The sequence below is a fragment of the Augochlora pura genome, chromosome 11 (assembly GCF_028453695.1).
Source record: "Augochlora pura isolate Apur16 chromosome 11, APUR_v2.2.1, whole genome shotgun sequence".
Classification (NCBI taxonomy): domain Eukaryota; kingdom Metazoa; phylum Arthropoda; class Insecta; order Hymenoptera; family Halictidae; genus Augochlora; species Augochlora pura.
The window spans coordinates 188,751-209,124 of record NC_135782.1 but is presented as its reverse complement, the minus strand read 5'-3'; the positions used below and the strand labels follow the sequence as shown (position 1 = coordinate 209,124).

The window sequence follows — 20,374 nt, the reverse complement described above, 5'->3', positions numbered from 1 at the left end:
TCCTATCTTTGTCACTTCTGTTGGTATTTTGATAGATCGTCGCGTCATTTATGCTACGCTCGAAAGTATTTCTTAATGCGTTTCGCAATGCATAGATGCGTGAACGTACAAATATACAATAAAATATACACCAATATACAGTAATCACCAATATGCCATAATCGAAGTGCTGTGCAATTTGCTTCAACTCCACGAAAATTAAGCTTTTCGTACCCATGCAAGTATCATGTTCTAGTGCACGCACACGCAACTCCGCAACTGAGATAAAATATTTAAATTTGCCGCCGTCATAGGTTGGCCTATGACGCCTGTTGCGACAAAATCGAGAAGCTTCTTCAGTGGTTCGTTCAGCTCCAATTAGTGCAGGGGCAGAACGCTCAAACTGCTAGTCAAAATTGACTGTCGATAATTTGGCAAACAGTTTGGACGTTTTACCACCGGACTAATTGGCGCTGTATGATGGCTAACAATATCTTTCTGCCAGCCTGAAATAAATGTAGGCGTTCAGAATTTATTATTTACAATTCACATCGCAAAATTCTGTAAACGATTTACAACAGGAAATCAATAAGATTATTGCCATAAAAGATACAAATCAAGAAAGATAATTAGTTTTCACTAGACTACCGAAGTATACGTACGTGTATATTTTACATATTGAGCTTGCACATCATCTGATAGTGTCGTCAATAAGTAAAACCAAATTTATTTTACATACATTTCTGTATAATATGGAATTTATAATTGTGAATACAATTCTAACATAGGTGAGGGCAGCACTATATAACCAGTAAATTGCCAACCAGTCAGAGTAAAGAAAATTTGTACTTTAACCTCCGTGTAGGAGTAGAACCAATTACTGTGCATGCGAGTACATGTGTGCATGACTACAAAATCTATTCAAGACAATTTTAAAGGACGAACGTGTACGAAACGGGACACGTTATTGAAAACTATTAATAACGTATTAATTGCTAAACTCACAAAAAGTTACTTAGCTTGTTAGTGTTAATCTACCTAAAAAGTATTTATAATATGTACATGTATATGGTGATAAACGTACACTGTTTCGTTGCGTATATTTTTATGCTATAATTTTCAATTTGTCGACGAGTTAGGAAAACAGTAGATATGGCTGACCTAAGTCTTTCAAATGAAGTAGAAGATCAAGAATTGAATGATTTATTAGACAGTAAGTAATTAATTTGTTTATCAAAGTTTAATCAAGTAAATATAATTCGGAAATTATATAACCTATAACATGGAACAAATACTATGTATTGCAGTCATTGATGATTTGCAAAATAATTTCTTCGTTATATAATTCTTCTAACAGAAATGAAATTTTCGTTTTATTAAAGTTATTATATTATAAATAATTCTTGTTGACATTATAATAATAAATCGTAGGTGCTTTGAAAGATTTCAACAAAGAACAGCAAGTAAATAAAGCAGATGATAAAAAGGAGTCTTTGACAGCTACAACCGACGAGGAGAATTTTGAAACATTAGAAGATGCTTGGACTGCAAATATTATTGAAGGAGCTGTTGACCAGTTTAAGGAGAACCTACAAGATTTAATTAAGAAGGGTAAAAATTTGAGAAACATTTGAAAAGAATATTATTTTAATAGTGTTCCATTTTAAATGTATAGCAAACTGGGTATAATATACAATGTAATTATATAATGTTATAGGTGCTCTTAAAGATCACAACAAAGATCAGAAGGTAGGTAAAGTAAGCGAGAAAAAGAAATCTTTGCCACCTGGAACAGATGATGATACTTTCGAAACATTAGAGGATACTTGGACCACGGACGTCATCGAAGAAGCTACTGATCAATTTGAAGAAAATATACAAAATTTAATTATGAATGGTAAAGATTTATGAAATTTTTAGAATGGACACTATTTTAATATCTTTCTGTTAGGAGCCAATAGCGAATTGGGCGCTTCATTCAAAAGAATGGCAGAAACACTTTCGAGCGTTGTATCGGACGAAAGTAATATCAATAAAGACGGTGCAAGTACAGATTTCGAAAGTGTTATCGCTCAAGCACTAAACGATTTGTCCGCAACATCCGAGACATTACAGGTAGTTGTGTAGGACATGGATCTTTTGCTTACTTAAATATTTTGTTTCTAACAAGAAGTCTCCTACAACAATATTGTAGAACGATGCTGATATTTCCGAAATGTTTGGGCAAGTATCTTTGGATGATGGACCTGGTGGTATTCTACCGATCATGCAAGGAATGCTGCAACATTTGCTGTCCAAAGAAATTCTATATCCATCAATGAAAGAACTGGTAGACAAGTATCCTGAATGGTTGGAAGGAAAGAAAACTTCATTATCAGCCAACGATCTACAAAGATTCAATAAACAATTAGAATTAATGAGACAGGTGGGTAGCAAAAGACTGTCAAGTACAGCAGTTGATTACGATCGAATATTGTCACGTTCTTGCATTTTATACTTACTATAGGTGTGTACCGAATTGGAAAATGAAAAAGATGACGACACGAAAGAGACGAAAAAGAAACGTTTTGAGACTGTCACGTCGCTGATGCAAGAAGTACAAGGATGCGGACAATTACCAGAAGAACTTGTCGGTGAACAAACAATGCCTTTTCAACTCGATTCAGAAGGAGATCCCATTATTCCAGCGGTACTCCGTGGCATGGATTCATCACAAAATTGTCAATTAATGTAAACTGTAAAGCATTCTTCTGAATCATTTCACAGAAAGAAGAATCAGGATAAACCTGTATAGGGGCTTGTAACACAAAGATACTTTAACCTGTAAATTATAATTGTACGTACAGTCGGTAATCTATTTAATACAGAACAATGCTATTCTCGCTAATGATATCGTGAGGAAGGATTCAAATCTGTAAATGAATTTAAATGCGCATAAGCGTATTTGTGCGATTTACAATTTGTATATAGATACTTTATATATACATAAATATATATATATATATATATACACATATATATATGTGTGTATATATAATGTTCGCACGCGTAAAAAGTTACTAGGATGAAATTACGTCGAATCCCGCGTTCTGTAATTGTACGTTTTAGCTTGTGGGAAATAAGATACCTTTGTTTTAAGTGATATTTTAATATATTATAAAATCTGCAGCACTAAATTTTATTTATCTAAATAGTTCATATTTGTATTTAACGTTACGTTAAAAGGACTCTTTACATTTCATCTATCAACAAACTAATCTTTTTACGAATAGGTGTCGATTTTCATTTACTTCTTACTCTGATGATCATTGCGTAGAGTACACGATTCATTCCTACAAAAGCGAACTCGTATCTTTTTTAATATATTTCACATGGGGAAACAAAAATCGTGTTTCACAGAATACAATATTTTTTACATGGAAATTACAACATTACTGTTGCTAGAAGATTATTGGATGTTTTATCTATTTGATTGGACATTCGACCAGGTATTCTGATACGACCGATGTCCTTTAAAGTCTTACATCAACTGGTACATTTTAAAATTGCTAATTTACGCTGGAGTAAGAGCCTGGACTCCCGGTAAAATTTTGCCTTCGAGAAGTTCTAAACTGGCACCACCTCCAGTGCTCACGTGGCTCACTTTATCTTCAGTTTTCCATTTAGCGGCACACGTGGCCGTATCACCGCCCCCAATAATGGTAATAGCACCCTGCGCCGTAACGTTCACGACGTTATCCATGAGACTCTTTGTACCTTGGCTGAAATTTTCAAATTCAAACACACCTGCTGGGCCATTCCATACAATAGTCTTTGCTCTTTTGATTGATTCTGCAAATTGTACATCTATGAAGTATCTGTCACACCGTAGATACAATCGGAAAGAGGATAAATTTCTTCTCAAGATATTATTTACCTGCAAATAATTCTCTTGTCTTTGGACCAACGTCAAGACCCATCCAACCATCGGGTATGCCACTCTCTATGTCTGCTGCACCGACTGCTGCATTTTCCGCGAATTTATCCGCAGTAACAAAGTCAACGGGTAAATGTATTTGAACCTTGTTCTTCTCTGCCTTTGCTAATAAATCGTTGACTATTTTCGCTCCTTCTTCGTCGAACAACGAATTACCTATCTAATATGGAAAACATCGTGTTAATTGGAAACAAAGTAGGTCGAATACCGTTTCGCAATATGTACCTTCATGTTTTTGGATACTTTCAAAAAAGTATATGCCATTCCACCGCCGATAATCATTTCATTGACTTTGTCCAACATATTATTTATTAACTGTATTTTATCTGCAATTTTGGCACCCCCTAATATTGCTAAGAATGGCCTCGCAGGATTATCTAACGCTTTAGCGAAATATTCTAATTCTTTCTTTAAAAGAAATCCGCTTGCCCTGGTTGCATATCCCTCTCCTAACATCGAGCTATGAGCTCGATGTGCGGTACCGAACGCGTCGTTAACATAAATATCTCCAAGTTTGCCAAGAGATTTTCGAAATTCCGCAACTTTTTCTTTATCTGCTTTTACCTGAGAGAAAGAGAAATTTTTATCAGAATGTTTTATTTGAAATTGATACAAGTAATTGCATTGATATCGATTGAATGTTGAAGAAATCTTTATACCTTACTTCCATCTGGTCCAACTCCCTTGCCTTCCTCCTCTATGTGAAACCGTAAATTTTCTAGCAAGATGACAGTTCCAGGTGCGGGATTAGCACAAGCAGCTTCTACTTCCGGTCCAACGCAATCATTTAAAAACAATATCTCTTTTCCAAGTAGCTTTTTTAATTCTTCCACTACTGGTTTCAAAGTATATTTCATGTCTGGTTTACCATCTGGGCGACCCAAATGCGACATCAATACAACACTCTTTGCTTTCTTATCAAGAGCATATTTGACAGTATCCATTGCAGCAACAATTCGTTGGTTGTTGGTTATTTTACCTTCCTTTAATGGCACATTGAAGTCCACCCTAAAACATGGTTTATATTATTTACATACACAGTAACATAATATATAAACTTTTCATTTCTTTTGAGAAATTCGAAGTTCGACCGGCTTCCGTGGTTCTAGTTGTTACTCATCGCATTAAGGTTACATTGTACATCAAAATTGAAGAATACGCGACGATGGCGACGTAAGGTTTCATTGACGTGTTAAAAGTTTAGTAGTTGAGAATGGAAATTGAGAAAGGTACGATTAAAGGATATGTACCGCATCAGAACCCGTTTGTCCGTCAGATCCACTTTATCGATGCTGAGCATATTGAACGCCATAGTTTTACTATTGAAATGTCTCGCTTTCAAAACAATACTCTTTTCAATGATTATCAATGCGCCGTTGGTTTGGTTTCTCAACTTGGGTAACCTCTGCTTGGTGCAGTAACTTGCGACAAAACTCTCGACTACCTTTCGAATCGTTTTATCACCGAAACACTTCGACTCGGCAAAGTCAAAGCAAGGTCGACGAATGTAGCGACCTCCTACGAGTTTTAGAGACGCGCGCATCGAAACAGCTGTTTCGAATATGGTTACTCGTCGTGTGCTTTAGCTTGAAAAAACGGTCAGTTTATTACATGCATGTACGTAGAAAATTAGTACATACACGATGTACGCGATTATACAATTTTCAACCTATTTGTCTTTAACGTGATCGTAGATAATTTCTATTTGTTGCGAGAACGCACAAATTGTTACAAACAAATGCATGGTTGAACAGTAACCAAACTGAATGTCGTCGATTGACAGATGTTGATGAAGACAGACAGCGTACCAGGTTCAAGTACATGCGTTTATACGAACGTATTTACTTGGAACAAATTGACATTATAGATTACAATCTATAATGGTAACAATCGAACGTCTTGGTTCGATAATAGTTCGGATATTATTTTTTCTTTACTGATCACAAAATGGCCAGGTGTAAGAAGTACGAATAGATATAGGGATTAATGGCAACGATCAATTTTGATTTCAGCTCGATGACAGAAAAATTGGACGAGTCGGTGACAACGTGACTTCTCAAAATAGAAGAGAGCACTCGTAAATAGAAGAACATACAGAGTACAAGATCGTTCAGTTTTCTGATATCCCATTGACGAATTATAATACGAATATGGTTTGGATGTGCAGAGATGGAATATTCGATAAACGTCTGGTATTCCGGTATTTCATCTGACCGATGCTATTCTCGAGTCTGGCATGGTAACACAATCGTGCCGTCGACCGTTTATCCGATTCTAAAACGAAGGTGAAACACAGGAGGTAGAGAACAAGCCGAGTGGCACGCATGAAAATAGGACGAGAATAATTAACATTTCCTAATTGATGCTAATATTCCACATATTATGCCGCATTATCCGATGCTGTAGTAGGTATACTTTGGTAATATCTTTTCTTCTTTGAATTTGAAATTCCATTGTTCTTTGTTACGAGCTAGTCAACGCTTTCAGAAAGAAATGGAGAAAGGAATGAAATGAACTTGAATAAGACTCTGACTCGACTCATCGCATCGTAAGTTGCGACACCCTCGACCTGTAAAAATTGTACGTGTGAAATGGTCGGAACACGCTGCCGTGCCGCCGCGCCGGACCGAAATAACACAAGTTTGCTGAACGCGAAGGCGGGATACGCGAAATATGTATAGCTATGTATATTTTCTCGACAGAATTTCAAGACAATCGTTCTTTTAGAAGGCCAGTTTAATCGCCTCTTTTAAAACTAGGAGTACCTGTTTACCAAATAGGCGAAACACTACTGCCTGTAGTGTTATGCAATTATGAAATGAACGTCTACTGTGATACTCGCAAAGATAGCTCGATTAGAGACGTCGGAGTTACACCTGTGTGTGTCTATGCGAACGCATCAATGATCGAAAATCGATGAATGACTCGAAAGACGGGAATCGCGCAAGGTAGGTGGAATAGAGGAGACGACGGGAGAGGTGATCAACAAACGATACAGAGTACTCGAATATCGTATGTTGTGTTGAATGGCAAACACTTTATAGTAAATATATATATATATGTATATAGGCAGATAGGTAGGAGCGTAGGAGCCAAGGTCTGGTACACGAAGCAGCGTCCGCGATCGGTTCGGTTCAAGATTCGAGTCAGGCCGAGCGACCACCAGTCCGCAACGGGTGGAGGGAGAGAGGATCAAAAAGAGAAGGAGACGGTGGAAGAAAAGGAACAACGCGATACTCGTGTGTCAGTCCAATGCCAGTGGAACGCGGCGACTCGCATTCGAGCTCTCTGATTCCGACTCTGACTCTGACTCTGACTCTGACCTGTTCAAAAGAACTTTAGCCATCGGTTTGTTACCTAAAACTGTTCCCTCTGTGTTTTCGCCCCCCGGACCACGCGAGAAATTTTCTTTAATCGTCGTTTGTCGTGCTCTGCATGGGAGGAGCCGTGGACAGTTCCACAGCGCAACGTTCATTTCGATTTCGATTCTTCCCGGTTTACTCAGCCGCTTGTTCGTATCTTGTGTTTGATTTTGAAGAACGCGTCGATTCACCACCGTCACCACCGCCGCTGTCACCGTCACCTTCATCACGGCCACCGCCGCCACCGCCACCACCGCCGCCACAACTGCCACCAACGCTACCATCAACGCTACCACCAACGCTACCACCAACGCTACCACCAACGCTACCATCACCGTCGCCGTAATCATTCTGCTCTGCGTCATCTTCGTGTAACCACCTATCCACTCGGCGCGATCTTTTCATTGCCTTTATTTATCGCCAAGTCCCTCTTTCGATCGGAGCCATGAAGTGGTACGTGATCATTATTTCTTTCGAGACGATTTAAATTTGATATTCGATCCCTTTTGCTCTTCCGTTATACACCTCTTGCTCTCTTTGTTGTATCTCTACTACTCCGCTACCCCCCTCTACTACAGCTCTCTTTCTTTTGTTTCCCATTACCAGTCGGTTTGTTTCATGGTGTGTTTTCCTTCTTTGCGACGACTGCTAACTTTCATCCGTTTTTCTATCCTTACGCATATTCGTACAGTTTTGCATAAACAGAGCATGCCCCGAGTGTGCGAGTACATTTTAATTGCCCTGGAGTGCACGCATGAACGTGCGCACGCGTGCTTCTCGCGTATTCGCGCTTCATCCGTGCCTCGATCTTTCGCGTGTATGTATCGTATGTATTTCGATATAATACGGTGAACGCGTTGTCGTTCGCTGCAAACAGACAGAAGAAATAAGTAATATTTTCGTTTGACCGGTATGCAGATGGTTAAAGAGCAACAGAACTACCTCGAAAACTACCTTGGCGCGGAGAAAGATACTACTCCGCGTAATGTGTACACATATAAAGTGGGGTCGTTTAAAAATAGATGTTTAAACTTAAATTGTACAGCATATGTATATACTATAAGAATTTATTTTGCTTTCAACGGGGTAAGATCCCATACGAACCAAAATTTACAAGGCTGTAGAAAACGCATCGATCAGGTGCTATTTGTAAAGAAGCTTTTGGGATTTAGTTTCTCATATTCATTCTATATTCGTGTTGTGACAGAGTTACGGCATGCGTACGTTACGAATTATATTTCTGAACGAAGGTTATGTATTGCCCATATACATATTTTATAGGTAGTATACAATAGCGTATTTTTTTTTGTGGTAGCATCAACCGAGACTCGTCTTTGTACAACAACGCGAAAGTTACTGCTCCCATGATGTATGTATAAATGGGGTCAAAAATTTACGCGAAACTTGATTCTATCCTTTTAGAATTGTTTCGCGTTTCAAAGTATTGACGGTGGCTAGATAGTACACCAGTCCACATTCTAAATGTGTTCTAACTAGCTGTACACATAGTACTTTTATTGCGTCAACACTTTCAAGATCTGTGATTAATACATACTTCGAGACGCTCACCCTTTTAACACATTGTAACAATATTGTTATAAATAGGAATTGAAAAAATCGATTCAGTTGTAATGTATGTCAGAAAATCGTTTGCTTCGTTCGTTCTCTCCAATATTGGATCCGCGTGGTTTTATCATACAAATTAACGCGCGTTATAGTTTTTCAGCACGATTCGGTAACGTGACATTTTCGCATGTTCAGTATAACAGAATTATTTAAGCACCGCCTATTAAAAGCAACATCATTTGGTAATACCGTACTGTAGATTATAAGGTAATACAAATATGACTACAATAAAAATTTCTTATAAATACATCGTTTTTCACGAGCAGGGTATATAAATGCTGCCTCGGTCGAATTTACTTTTTATTTCTACCATATAAAGATAGGATAGCGTAAGTAATATATATATCGTGGAGAAAGTTATCTGTAACATATTGACTACAACGGTAAATCGCGAGCGTCGAGCGCGAGAATAATCATTAAACTTGGGCTGGGCACTTCACGGTACGGACTTCGAATCCGTGTCTAGCACCGCAGCGCGTTACGCGGGATATTCAAAATCACATCGCGCGAGGCAGAACGTAACGCAATATTTGTTCAATGATCAACTACTTCATTGTTAATCGTTATTATAATTACTAATAAATGTCATTATGTACTGCTACTACTACTGTTAATTATTATTTACTAATCAACAAAATTTGATATATTACAAAGCAGAAACTTGTAATAGGAATGAATCGGTGTAAGAAAATTCGTATTGTGCGGCTACCAAACTTTATTCCTTTTTGTAAACTCGTTATTAATCTTCGTCATAATTTTCAAATTTTATTCATCCGAAAGAATGCCAGGTCAGAGCATAACCTCAGTTTACAAAGGAAACTATGTATTTACATACGTATATTACTTACTACTGCCTATAAGCGCGTTTTGATTCTGTAATCAGTTAGTAATCTTTAAACTATACCTGGTCGTTTGAAGAACGAACATTTCAAGCTATTTTATACTTTCATACGCATCGCGAGACTTAACGCAAAAGAAGATAGTTAAAATGTTCTCTGTTAGATCAATGCAAAATGACATACGGTACCATTTACCGAATACATATATCTATAATATTATAATCCATAATAAGATGCACGATTCTACGACAATGCGTAAAATTAGAAATAGAGAAAGAAGCAGACACGAATATGCATATGCATGTTCTCTCTGGTATATCGGTCACGTAAGTAGTAGAACGTTCGCAGTTCACATGGTCACTCACTGATTAAACCCTGAAATATTTGAAAGGATAGTGAGAAAAGAGAGGACGATAGAGACAGAGATCGATCGAGCATTCAGGTCGCTATCTTGCGGCGTTTACAAGTATTACGACTGTAGTGGTACAAAATCGAAAAATGGCTGTTCTATCGGTGTTTGACGGGAAATAGTACGTAGCTACAGTTCTCGCAAATACATCGGATACATTTTGTATCGTCGCGGACGAAGTGATCGCAAAGATAAAATGTCGTGTGAGAATAGAAAAAAAGAAAGGGTAAAATAGCGAACGGTCGGTGTCGGTGTCGGGTCTCGCTCGGGTCGAATCAACTCGCGACAGAGTGGGAAAGGGTGAGAGAGAGGGGAGCAGAGAGTGAGTGAGAGAGAGAGAGAGAAAGAGAGAGAGATAAGAAAACTGTGGGATGGGCTAGGAAAGTGGGAGAGGGTGAGAAGGCAAAAGGAGAGAAAGAAAGATGGAAGGGTGAAGCGAAGATAGAGTGAAACTAGCGGGAAGGGGACGAAATACGTGTGATACGGATACGAAGTATCGGGGAAAAAGGAGAAAAGGAAAGATGCGGACGGAAAGTGTGCAATCGTGAAGAGACTTGTACACTGGTTGGGGAAAGTTCTGCTTGCGAGGAAACACCGTCGAGGATTGAAACAGTATCGACGAACAACACCGTTAGTAAAAATGAAATACTTCATTGAAATTTGGATCGATGGGTGTGCGGGAAAGGATTACGAATGAAACGCTCTATAAAATGAAATGTTTCATAGAAGATTGCGACGAGCAAGGAAACCAAAGGGATAGAACTACATACATACATATATGTATTATTTTCTTTAGCCGTGTTCCCTCTCTTAGTTTCATTGCTCGACTCGGATTCATTCGGTTGTGTTCGTAATGATTGACGCGAGTTAACGCGACTTAGCGACTCGTAGACTTGCTGGAAGGACCGCTCGAAAGTTTCAAAGGTGTGATTGTCGCTAAACGATGAATAATCCACAAACGATTTTTCAAAAAAAAAAGGAAAACTGAAATGTGACGGGTGACGGGTGACGGCCGAACGCTGTCGCATGACGGATAGAACGGTTGATCGTCGTTCCCTACGTATCCACTGTACCCTTCGCTCGCACGCAATCATGGCTGCCTAACACAGGGCGCTCGGTATCGACCAATTTTCTACCATAATACGCTGCTTTAGGTTAAAATCCTAACCTATTACGGTTTCGGGGCGTGTCGCTTGTCTCCCGTTGACAGCTACAAAGTTCGTTATATCGAGCCGTTCCTCCGTTCTCTTTAGTAACATCGCATCGACACGTTACAATTCTGTGTCCGCTTCTCTATTTATTTTTATTTAATTATATGTTGTCTCTTCGCGTGTTCCCGAGAGAGGCCAACGGAGGCCTAAACGCATCCAGCATGCGAACAATATTACATATCTCGAATCAATCGCAACGCATAAGGGATCACTCGCATTTTTCAGGCATCCCGTTCATTCTACCAATGTGCTGCTGAGGAATGTAGGCGACGAAAGCACGGATCAGAATAATAACATAACTATGACGAGTGAAGATTTGTTACAGCCTGGCCATGTGGTCAAAGAACGTTGGAAAGTCGTGAGTCGCTTAATTCATATATCCTCTCCACTTTCAACATATGCATCTACCTCTTCTTCCCATCAATTTTACATCTAACTGTTCTTTTCGCACTATAGGTTAAAAAAATAGGGGGAGGAGGATTTGGGGAGATATTCGAAGGCGTAGATTTAATGACCAAGGAGCTAGTTGCACTAAAAGTTGAATCTGCTCGGCAGCCAAAGCAAGTTCTTAAGATGGAAGTAGCTGTATTAAAGAAGCTCCAGGGTTTGTTAGAATTTTATATTAGCATATATAATCCCCCATGTGTACCAATATAAATGATCACGCCTATTGTAGGTAGGGAACACGTGTGCAGATTTATTGGTTGTGGCCGAAATGATCGATTCAATTATGTTGTGATGCAATTGCAAGGCAAAAATTTGGCTGAATTACGTCGTGCTCAGCCAAGAGGTGCATTTTCATTGTCAACTACTCTTCGTTTAGGACTTCAAATTCTTCAAGCAATAGAAAGTATACATGAAGTAGGTTTTCTTCACAGGGACATTAAACCGGTGAGCACAATTTTGGTATAATATTGTATTATGGGATACCTCTATACATTTGCCATAAATGACCTGCTCAAAATTAACATTTATGATATTTACATTTTTATGGGTATGCTTGTAGTCAAATTTTTCAATTGGACGACTTCCGCATAACTCGATGCTCGTGTTCATGCTGGATTTTGGATTATCCCGTCAATTTACAACTAGCACCGGCGAAGTTCGACCACCTCGCAGCGCGGCAGGATTTAGAGGAACCGTCCGTTACGCATCCGTAAATGCACACAAAAATAAAGAAATGGGCAGACACGATGATTTGTGGTCTTTGTTTTACATGTTGGTAGAATTTGTAAACGGACAACTACCATGGCGGAAGATAAAGGACAAAGAACAGGTACATTAAAGGGATCGTGCCATTCGAAGTATCGGTTGGACCGATTAATCAGTAATATGTAATTCATTGAACTCAGGTGGGTGTCATGAAAGAGAGGTTCGATCATCATTTACTTTTAAAACACCTTCCATCCGATTTTCGAGGTTTCCTAGAACATATTCAGGTACGTGTTTCGAAAACCATGATAAGACCACTGTTAGAAAATTTCGTACTTGGTATATCTATTATAGAATAACACTGTTCTAGAGTTTGGAATACGCGGACAAACCAGACTACGAAATGTTGGCGGGGTTGTTCGAGCGCTGCATGAAACGGAGAGGCGTGAAGACGAACGATCCTTACGACTGGGAAAGGTCGGTGATAGCTAACGAAAGTTTGCCAACTACAAGGTCTTTGCCAGCGGTTACCGTGCCTCCTGTACTGACTACTGCAACCACGATCAATCAGCCACCACCCACGCCAAATGTCGACACGAATAATCAAGAAAACGTCGAACCCGACAACAGGAAAGAATTAGACGTAAGACGCAATGATGTTAACAGCAAACTAGATTCTGGCGTGTACTTTGGACCGTCAGTTATCTCTTGCTATTATTTGCTGCTGTTTTTCAGGCACAAATGGATTACGAGAGTATATGCAGAAGGAACAAGCAACGCGGTGTGGAAGCATCTTCGGTACCGTTTACATCGGCCAATAGCAATCATGGTCGCGATAAGAATTGCAATGCCACGATACCAACGATCGACAACAATCACCAACAGAACAGGCAGCAAGCTGTTCTTCCACCGACGACTCATGGTCACAATCATTTTTCTCTGAAACAAATAGATTCCTGTTTTTCTCGAGTACCTCTGTTTTATATGCTTGTGTCTGTGCGCATTTTGCAGGTTCACCGAAAAAACGCCGTGCAGTTTCGATGGCTGCCGAACCGCAAACAGGAGTGGTAGCGGTGGAGAAGCCCGTGGACAACGAAGGGGATGCGCTGATGGCGTCTGCTCGTTCCGCTTCGGAAGTGACTCGAAATAAAATTAGCGCGAAGCTGCCGGCACCGTTGCGAAAATCACAAAGCGGTGCCTTCGTTCGAGTACGAGTTAGGCCCGCACCCGAACCGACAACCGAAGAGCCACCGAGTCCTCGAGTGCAAACCGAGGTCGATGCTTCATATTGTTCCTATGATGTTACCAATCCAAAATACGTTGGCAATCAAAGTCCCGTACGTATCGATTAACCGTATTCGCACGAATTTGTACAGTTTATAGTTTAATAGTTGCTTAACAATGACTTAATTCCGATAGGTTAACGAACAAAGAGAACCGCTGAAGAGGGAATTCCGTAGAAGAACAGACGGTCGACAACAAACACGAGCCAGCCGTGCGGCGATAAGAGACTACTCTATCACCCAGTGTGCCCAGATCGACGACGACAACGTATCCGCGTTACAACAAGTGACCAAAGGCGGTGGCGGGTTAACGTTAGCCTCTCAATGGAAATCGCAATTTGACGACTCCGAGGAGACCGACAACGAATGGAAAGGAGAGAATTTACAGAGTCCTGAACATAAAGGGGCCACTTTGCCAGTTATAGTACCGCAGGTAAATTTAATTCTAAATTTTCTAAGACTTGTTTTAAATTTCCTGCAGACATATTTTTGGTAAAAAAAATAAAAGGAGACATCTAATGCAAGAAGAAGTGTATATTTTTTTATTAACTTACGGATGAAATATTTAATATTCTAGTCACGTCTGGCCAGTGTCCATGCCCTCGTTTGATGCGACAGTTGTTACCTGCCACAGAATCGAATCAACCCTTTATATGCCACCGTTCGAAAGTTTACGCGTGTTTCTGCATTATTTGTCATCACTCGTCTTGCCTGTCTTTTCGATATCTGTGATATATATACATATATATTTGATTACGTAGATGAGTTTACGAATACTTCTTGATTCTCCACGCCTTTAGGAGTTACAAATAACTTGGTTCTGTCATGTAATTTATTGTAGTTGGTAGAGACGCATGCGTTACAAAGAGAATATCAAACTAAGCTAGAAACGCAGAATCAGAAAGAATTGCGTGCGTGTTTGTTCACCTTATACTTTTCTTACATGTTTTCGTTTGAGTGAAGCAACAATTCAACAGATGTGTATACATATATATATGCCAGTTACGCATACATGTGCATATCCAATAGGTTTGCAATTGTTTGTGTTTTTACCACATTTGTATATACAGTCGACAGTTGTCAGTGATGCTGTGACTACCGCATCTTCAGTGCCTGCGTCTATCGATGCGAAAACAGCGGTGGTTCAATCAGCCACATCGGTTATGTCTCATCAGCATTCGATTGTACCTTCCGCCCTGTCTCGAATCAGCGAAGATTCTCCAAAACCTTCGGTTCCTCATCGATGCTTGAACATTGCTGGCATCGAAAAATATCCAGATCTCCAAGGGGCGCTCCCGAGTGCTTGGAGTGTTCCAGCGTTAGCGCCACATGTACGCGCCAATCTCGAAGCCCCGTTGGTTTGTATACACATCTATCCTAGGCATATCCACTACTAGTATTGTGAAGTTGATTGGGATCGTTGGACTAACTCGTTTTTGGACAGGTTCAACAAGCTGCGTTCGACGATCTGTTCTACGAGGTTGACGTAATGAGGAATATCGCAACTCGTTACGACGAACCAAGACAAAGTCCGCCACCTCGACGAGCGAGCGTACCGGCGGTTGCTTTTTCACCCCCCAACACAATGCCTAGTACACCTGGTGGGGAAGAAGAAGAGGCGGGTGCGGTGGCGGGTAGACTGGAAATTAGGGTCGTGGACGCGACGGCTGGTGCTACCGTTGTTCAAACTACCACCGACAGAGAACCGATGCAGAGTAAGTATGCCAATTGTTTGCTGCGATAGATTACACGTGTCTTCCCCGTTTCCCTGGTCTCTCTTGTCTTCCGTGTTTTCCGTGTCTTCCGTATTTTCCACGTTCTCCGTATTTTTCCGTGTCTCCGGCGAGTTCCTCTACTTAACGCCCACCGCCCAGTTTATTTAAACTACTATAATATACGTTTGCGCCTGCCTGCTTCTTTTTCGCCTTATTTCCTCATCATCCATCTGGCCGAAAGAAACAAGCTTTCTAGCATCGCAGACACTTCGTTTCACAGTAACTTTCTCTTCGTTCAAACACATTTCTCGGCAACGAAGACAACAATTTTGTGATTCGACAGGAAGCATGGCAAACGGTACAGTGGATAGTCCAGCTGGCCCTAATCCAGGATCGGAAGAGTCGTCGGTATACGACGATGCTGTCGAGAATCGGCCACCTGCCGATGCTGTCGTATCGGCACATAAGGAAAACAATACCACAACCGTCTCGGCCACTATATCGAACATAGTAGCCACTCGTGAATATAAGAACAATAAAGAAAAGGAAGCTCCTTGTAGGATCTATAACACTGTCAGTAAAATACCGGTCCCGGTTAAAAGTCCCAGATGTTCGCTATCAGAGTCTACTCCAGAAACGAATACTCCGAATACCAGGACTTGCGTGGCTAACGAAATCGAAAAATCGTCTACACCCGCGGCTATAACCAGGCAAATAGATGCTAGTTAGTAAGCCTTTTTTCGATTAAATTGTAATCGTACGATTCTCTTTCGAGGATCGCTAATGCGACTCGCGATTCACTGTATACGTAGTTTCGTTTTATTCTGTTTCGTTTTGCTATTAGATTTTCGAACTAATGCAATTCAAGTAATCGAACCGGGACACGTGCCTAATATTGCGTTGCGTGAATCGTAAATCGATCCCGTAAGTCGTAAACGTTGCCACAATTTAAAAAGTAACGAATGCTTAAAACAAGTAACAGAATATTAAGAGGAAATTAAGAAAAAAAAAGAGAACAAATAAGTTAATATACTCGATTATAGGTATTATAATTGCAAAATGTAGATATTTACGAATCCTGTCTCGAGTTACCGTACAAGTAGCTGCATCACGGTTGTTTCACTATTTTTCCGTAGTTGAAAATTTTCCAAAGTTTTTCGATCGAGGCGCGTTCTAATCCAAGAACAGCCAGGCCATTCGATAAACTTTTCGTTTTCTTTTCCAAAGTGTTTGCGTATGGTAGTACGGTCCAGGTAAACGCAAACGAACTAGAAAAGTAAAGTTGAATGAAAGAAAGGCGAGAAAGGAGGAGAAGGAAATGGAAAGGAAGGTCTGCGCGCTTGGTTAACCGTATTTGTTTCGAATGAGCTGATTTGTCAGAAATAATGCCGCGGGTATAGCGATTTGTATCGATACTAACATTGGCAAATTTTAGCTATCAAAGGCAAACCCTTGACAGCGGCCAGGATCTCGGAACCCCAGCAACTACGCCGATGCGCAACCTTGCCCGACGCACGACCGATCTTTTCACCGTTAACGTCGGCTAATTCGACCGAAGACATAAATTTAACCGGATGCACTCCTGCGTTACGTCGCCGAAGGGAAAGCGAGAAATACATGACGGATGCTAGTCAAAAATATCTGCGATTCCAAACGAGATTGCAGCGCATGGTCAGACCCAATTCTGAAATACTGTCCCGATATTCTCCAAGAGGAGTACCGTCGCACCTCCTAGGAGAAGCAGCCAAACAAACAGAAGAGAGTAGCAACAGCGATTCCGAAAGCAGTGGACCACCGAATGCTCAGCCTCCGCCACCTCCCACGTCCTTGCCTCCTCATGTTGCAGAAAATAATGCCAGGTACGTTTCTTCCTCATTGCTGGCCGTGAATCTTCTAGTGTCGATCGCTGATAATTATCGCCGATGGTCATTGATACACGTATCTACGTATGTACGTACGTTCCGATTTACAGATGCCGCAGATTTCGACCTATACCGGACGCAACGATAGTCAGCCGAGAATCGTGAGGTACAGCGTCGACGACGAAAAGGAAACCGGTCTGTTTCTTTATAATATCACGATCACAGCAGAACATTGCGATCTGTTGTTTCGTCGAACGTGCTAAGTTTTCTTTCCACGTAGTGCGAAAGAAACCATCCGCAACTGGCCATTTTACGGCATTTGGATTGTGCGATACTCGTACAACAACGCCGTGCCGCCGAACAATCGTTCAGCCTCGAAGCGTAAAACAAACTGAACGGAATAATCGATCAAACAAGAAAAAACGATCCACACGTTGAAATTGCTTTTCTGTACGAGCAAGCGATTTTAATTATTTTTCTTTGCGAACGTTACACGTTCTCAGAACAGCACGGTTCAATTAGATTCGAGAAATTTTCGTAATTTTAGCTCGACGCATGTAGGCGGCTATGCATCTACGCGTTCGTCTAACGATTTATTAATTCAGTCCATCCGTATGCGTTGAGCGTATCGTTTATTTTCAATGCAGAATTCTCTCGCGAAACGCGAACATTATATGAATTGGTGGTGCTTCAAAGATTACACTTCCTAGTCCTTAAATGCGTCCGATGATAATTACAATAAATATTAATGATTATGTGTAAATGATGCACGTTACTACAATGCGATAACGGCGTTTTCGAAAAGATGTCGGGAAAGTTGTCTGCGTTAACGACGAGAACAAATTCTTCCTGCACACTCTTCTTTCCATCTATCTATGTCTGTCTTTGCCTCTCTCTCTCTCTCTCTCTCTCTCTCTCTCTCTCTCTCTCTCTCTTTATTTCTTTCTCTCTTTCTATCTCTTTCTTTTTCTTGTTTCTTTCTCTTCACGAGTTACTATTACGTGCCGTTCCTGTTCATTTTGTGAGACGTCGAAACATTACCGATAACGCTTAACAGATTCTTCCTAAAGCGTAGCTTGATCTTTTCCGTTTATTTCGTTGGAGCTTTCGGTAGTTTGTACGATGAAAAGAGCTTGCACCGATTCCGTTCGATGTACTTTAGCGACTCTGCTTCTACGATAACGACGTTGAATATATTGGAAACTAGTTCAAAACCGATATAGAATCGGTTACGCGTACACGCGTTACTGTGATTTCGTTTCGGTATTTTAGATCGATTACGTTTGGATACGTTTGATTGTCTCCGAAACGTGCGTACGCGCCATGTATATATACGTGCACACGTGCATACAGGGGAATATGATCTCTTTGAAAAACCACCATCGTGTACGTGTGGGGAAGAGGGTTCGCTAACTATGATATCGATGAAAGAAACCGCGCGTTAATGAACTATTTACGTTTGTGAGAAAACTGTCGAGGGGAAATAGAGAGAGGAACAGTATCAGACACGTAAACAGAGTACTCGAAAAAGCTACAGTTAGATTTATATGTAATAGGATTACGCGTATTTGTCTTGCACTTCCCGGTAACGTGATTTTTCCAGACAGTTACGAATTCGCAGTGAAATGGAATCTAGTGATGCATAAAACTAGTCAAGTAGATCCTCTAGTATTCCATTACTAAAACCAAATTCGCGCATAGAGTTATACATACCTATATTGTATTTGTACAAAGTAGTTAAGGGTTTATTTTGTGCAATGGTCGCAAGAACGTTGACGAACGATACGGTACGATGAAATAGCTTTAACTTTGAAGAATCGTGAAATTCATTTGCGTCGTAAAGATGTGTAAAGTACACAGACAAAAGAATCAACTGAGACACGTAGGCGCAATAGAGACAAACAATCGACTGAATCAAGTCTACACGAGTGTATGAATCTGTGTATGTACGTATATTCTTCTGTACGTATATTGTTACAACTTGGACAGCGCAATATCTGTTCTTGGATCTCGAGATGATTACGATCACGAAATATCTTGTACGAATATACAGAATTTCGAATGCAACGACAGTAAGGCGCGCAAGCAAAATCAACTCTTGTGTAAATCAGTAATGGATCTGTAATCAAAGGTCAAATGTATGTTTGAATGTAAACAAACACGCATAATACAACTCATTGGACGTATCCCCTATTATATATTTAATTTTGTAAACAGAAAGACCGCGCAGCAAAATACTTATACGATTCATCTTGACGATTCGCAGCTTCATGAAAATAAACAGAATGTTTTTTGTTTTTGAAAACGTAGAGATGTAAAAATTTATTGACTTTAGTTCACCAAGGATCGGAACAGTTACTCTCTGAAAGTTGAACTCCCGAATATCTCGAATCCTCAGATCGTTCACAGATGCATCAACTCGACTCAATCAGTTTCTTATACCTCTAGCAAGTTCAGCGTTTTTCTTTAGTTAGAAACAATTTAAATTTACCGCCATCAATGGACTTGTGGCAAAATTCCGAATTTGTACGGCGCTAATTAGGCCGGTGGCAAAACGCTCAAACTATTAGCCAACCAGTGGCTCCTCTTTTGTTAAAATCATGAAGCTTCTTTCGAGGTCCGTACAGCGCCAATTGGGCCATCGGCAGAACGCTCAAACTATTGGCCAAATTACCAACAGTCAAACATATGGACCTCAGAAGAAGTTTCATGATTTTGCCACAGGAGGCGCCACAAACTGCTCAGCGGCGGTAAATTTGAATTGATTGGTGTTCGAGAAGAGTAAAGTAGGTATTGTTTTTGAATCAGCTGCGGAATGTTTATCTCGGTTCGGTATTCTGAAAATATTGGTCCCAGTTTTTCATGACTACTGGGAGTGCTGGCGTAGCTCCGTGTAATCTCGAAATATTCTTCGGTTTGTTCGAAATAGTCAAAATCATTTACGGTAGTCTCGATATCGG

General features: G+C 40.3%; 4 protein-coding genes across 12 annotated transcripts; 2 read left to right on the top strand and 2 right to left on the bottom strand.

Annotated features, from left to right (window-relative positions):
• Window positions 1-824: 824 nt before the first annotated feature.
• Pex19 (peroxisomal biogenesis factor 19) lies at window positions 825-3,147 on the top strand. 3 transcript variants are annotated; one of them, XM_078194839.1, is made up of 7 exons: window positions 825-1,001; window positions 1,119-1,192; window positions 1,411-1,590; window positions 1,697-1,876; window positions 1,931-2,094; window positions 2,174-2,404; window positions 2,486-3,147. In XM_078194839.1, the coding sequence occupies exons 2-7, from the start codon at window positions 1,132-1,134 to the stop codon at window positions 2,711-2,713; spliced, it is 1,044 nt and encodes a 347-aa protein (XP_078050965.1). In that variant the 5' UTR covers window positions 825-1,001; window positions 1,119-1,131; the 3' UTR covers window positions 2,714-3,147. The 3 variants fall into 3 exon arrangements, with proteins under 3 accessions (XP_078050965.1, XP_078050964.1, XP_078050963.1); XM_078194838.1 differs by having other exon boundaries at window positions 825-1,024; XM_078194837.1 differs by having other exon boundaries at window positions 826-1,192.
• A 178-nt stretch (window positions 3,148-3,325) lies between these two features.
• Window positions 3,326-5,447, bottom strand: Pgk (phosphoglycerate kinase). The gene is made up of 5 exons (XM_078194840.1): window positions 5,206-5,447; window positions 4,615-4,963; window positions 4,181-4,519; window positions 3,896-4,115; window positions 3,326-3,810 (listed from the first exon to the last, which is right to left on the bottom strand). Exons 1-5 carry the CDS (start codon window positions 5,265-5,267, stop codon window positions 3,533-3,535), a joined length of 1,248 nt encoding a protein of 415 aa, XP_078050966.1. The 5' UTR covers window positions 5,268-5,447; the 3' UTR covers window positions 3,326-3,532.
• Window positions 5,448-5,454: 7 nt separating this feature from the next.
• On the bottom strand, window positions 5,455-10,142 carry LOC144477253 (uncharacterized). 2 transcript variants are annotated; one of them, XM_078194836.1, is made up of 3 exons: window positions 9,971-10,142; window positions 7,313-8,184; window positions 5,455-5,541 (listed from the first exon to the last, which is right to left on the bottom strand). In XM_078194836.1, exons 2-3 carry the CDS (start codon window positions 7,680-7,682, stop codon window positions 5,522-5,524), a joined length of 390 nt encoding a protein of 129 aa, XP_078050962.1. In that variant the 5' UTR covers window positions 7,683-8,184; window positions 9,971-10,142; the 3' UTR covers window positions 5,455-5,521. The 2 variants fall into 2 exon arrangements, with proteins under 2 accessions (XP_078050962.1, XP_078050961.1); XM_078194835.1 differs by lacking the exon at window positions 9,971-10,142 and having other exon boundaries at window positions 7,313-8,199.
• Window positions 7,752-19,723, top strand: Asator (tau-tubulin kinase asator). 6 transcript variants are annotated; one of them, XM_078194828.1, is made up of 15 exons: window positions 7,752-7,770; window positions 11,628-11,760; window positions 11,859-12,006; window positions 12,079-12,293; window positions 12,409-12,678; window positions 12,755-12,841; window positions 12,925-13,197; window positions 13,290-13,476; window positions 13,566-13,891; window positions 13,974-14,270; window positions 14,908-15,195; window positions 15,282-15,552; window positions 15,896-16,276; window positions 16,988-17,411; window positions 17,525-19,723. In XM_078194828.1, exons 1-15 carry the CDS (start codon window positions 7,763-7,765, stop codon window positions 17,577-17,579), a joined length of 3,363 nt encoding a protein of 1,120 aa, XP_078050954.1. In that variant the 5' UTR covers window positions 7,752-7,762; the 3' UTR covers window positions 17,580-19,723. The 6 variants fall into 6 exon arrangements, with proteins under 6 accessions (XP_078050954.1, XP_078050960.1, XP_078050955.1 ...); XM_078194829.1 differs by lacking the exon at window positions 7,752-7,770 and adding an exon at window positions 10,238-10,821; XM_078194830.1 differs by lacking the exon at window positions 7,752-7,770 and adding an exon at window positions 11,030-11,115.
• Window positions 19,724-20,374: the final 651 nt, after the last annotated feature.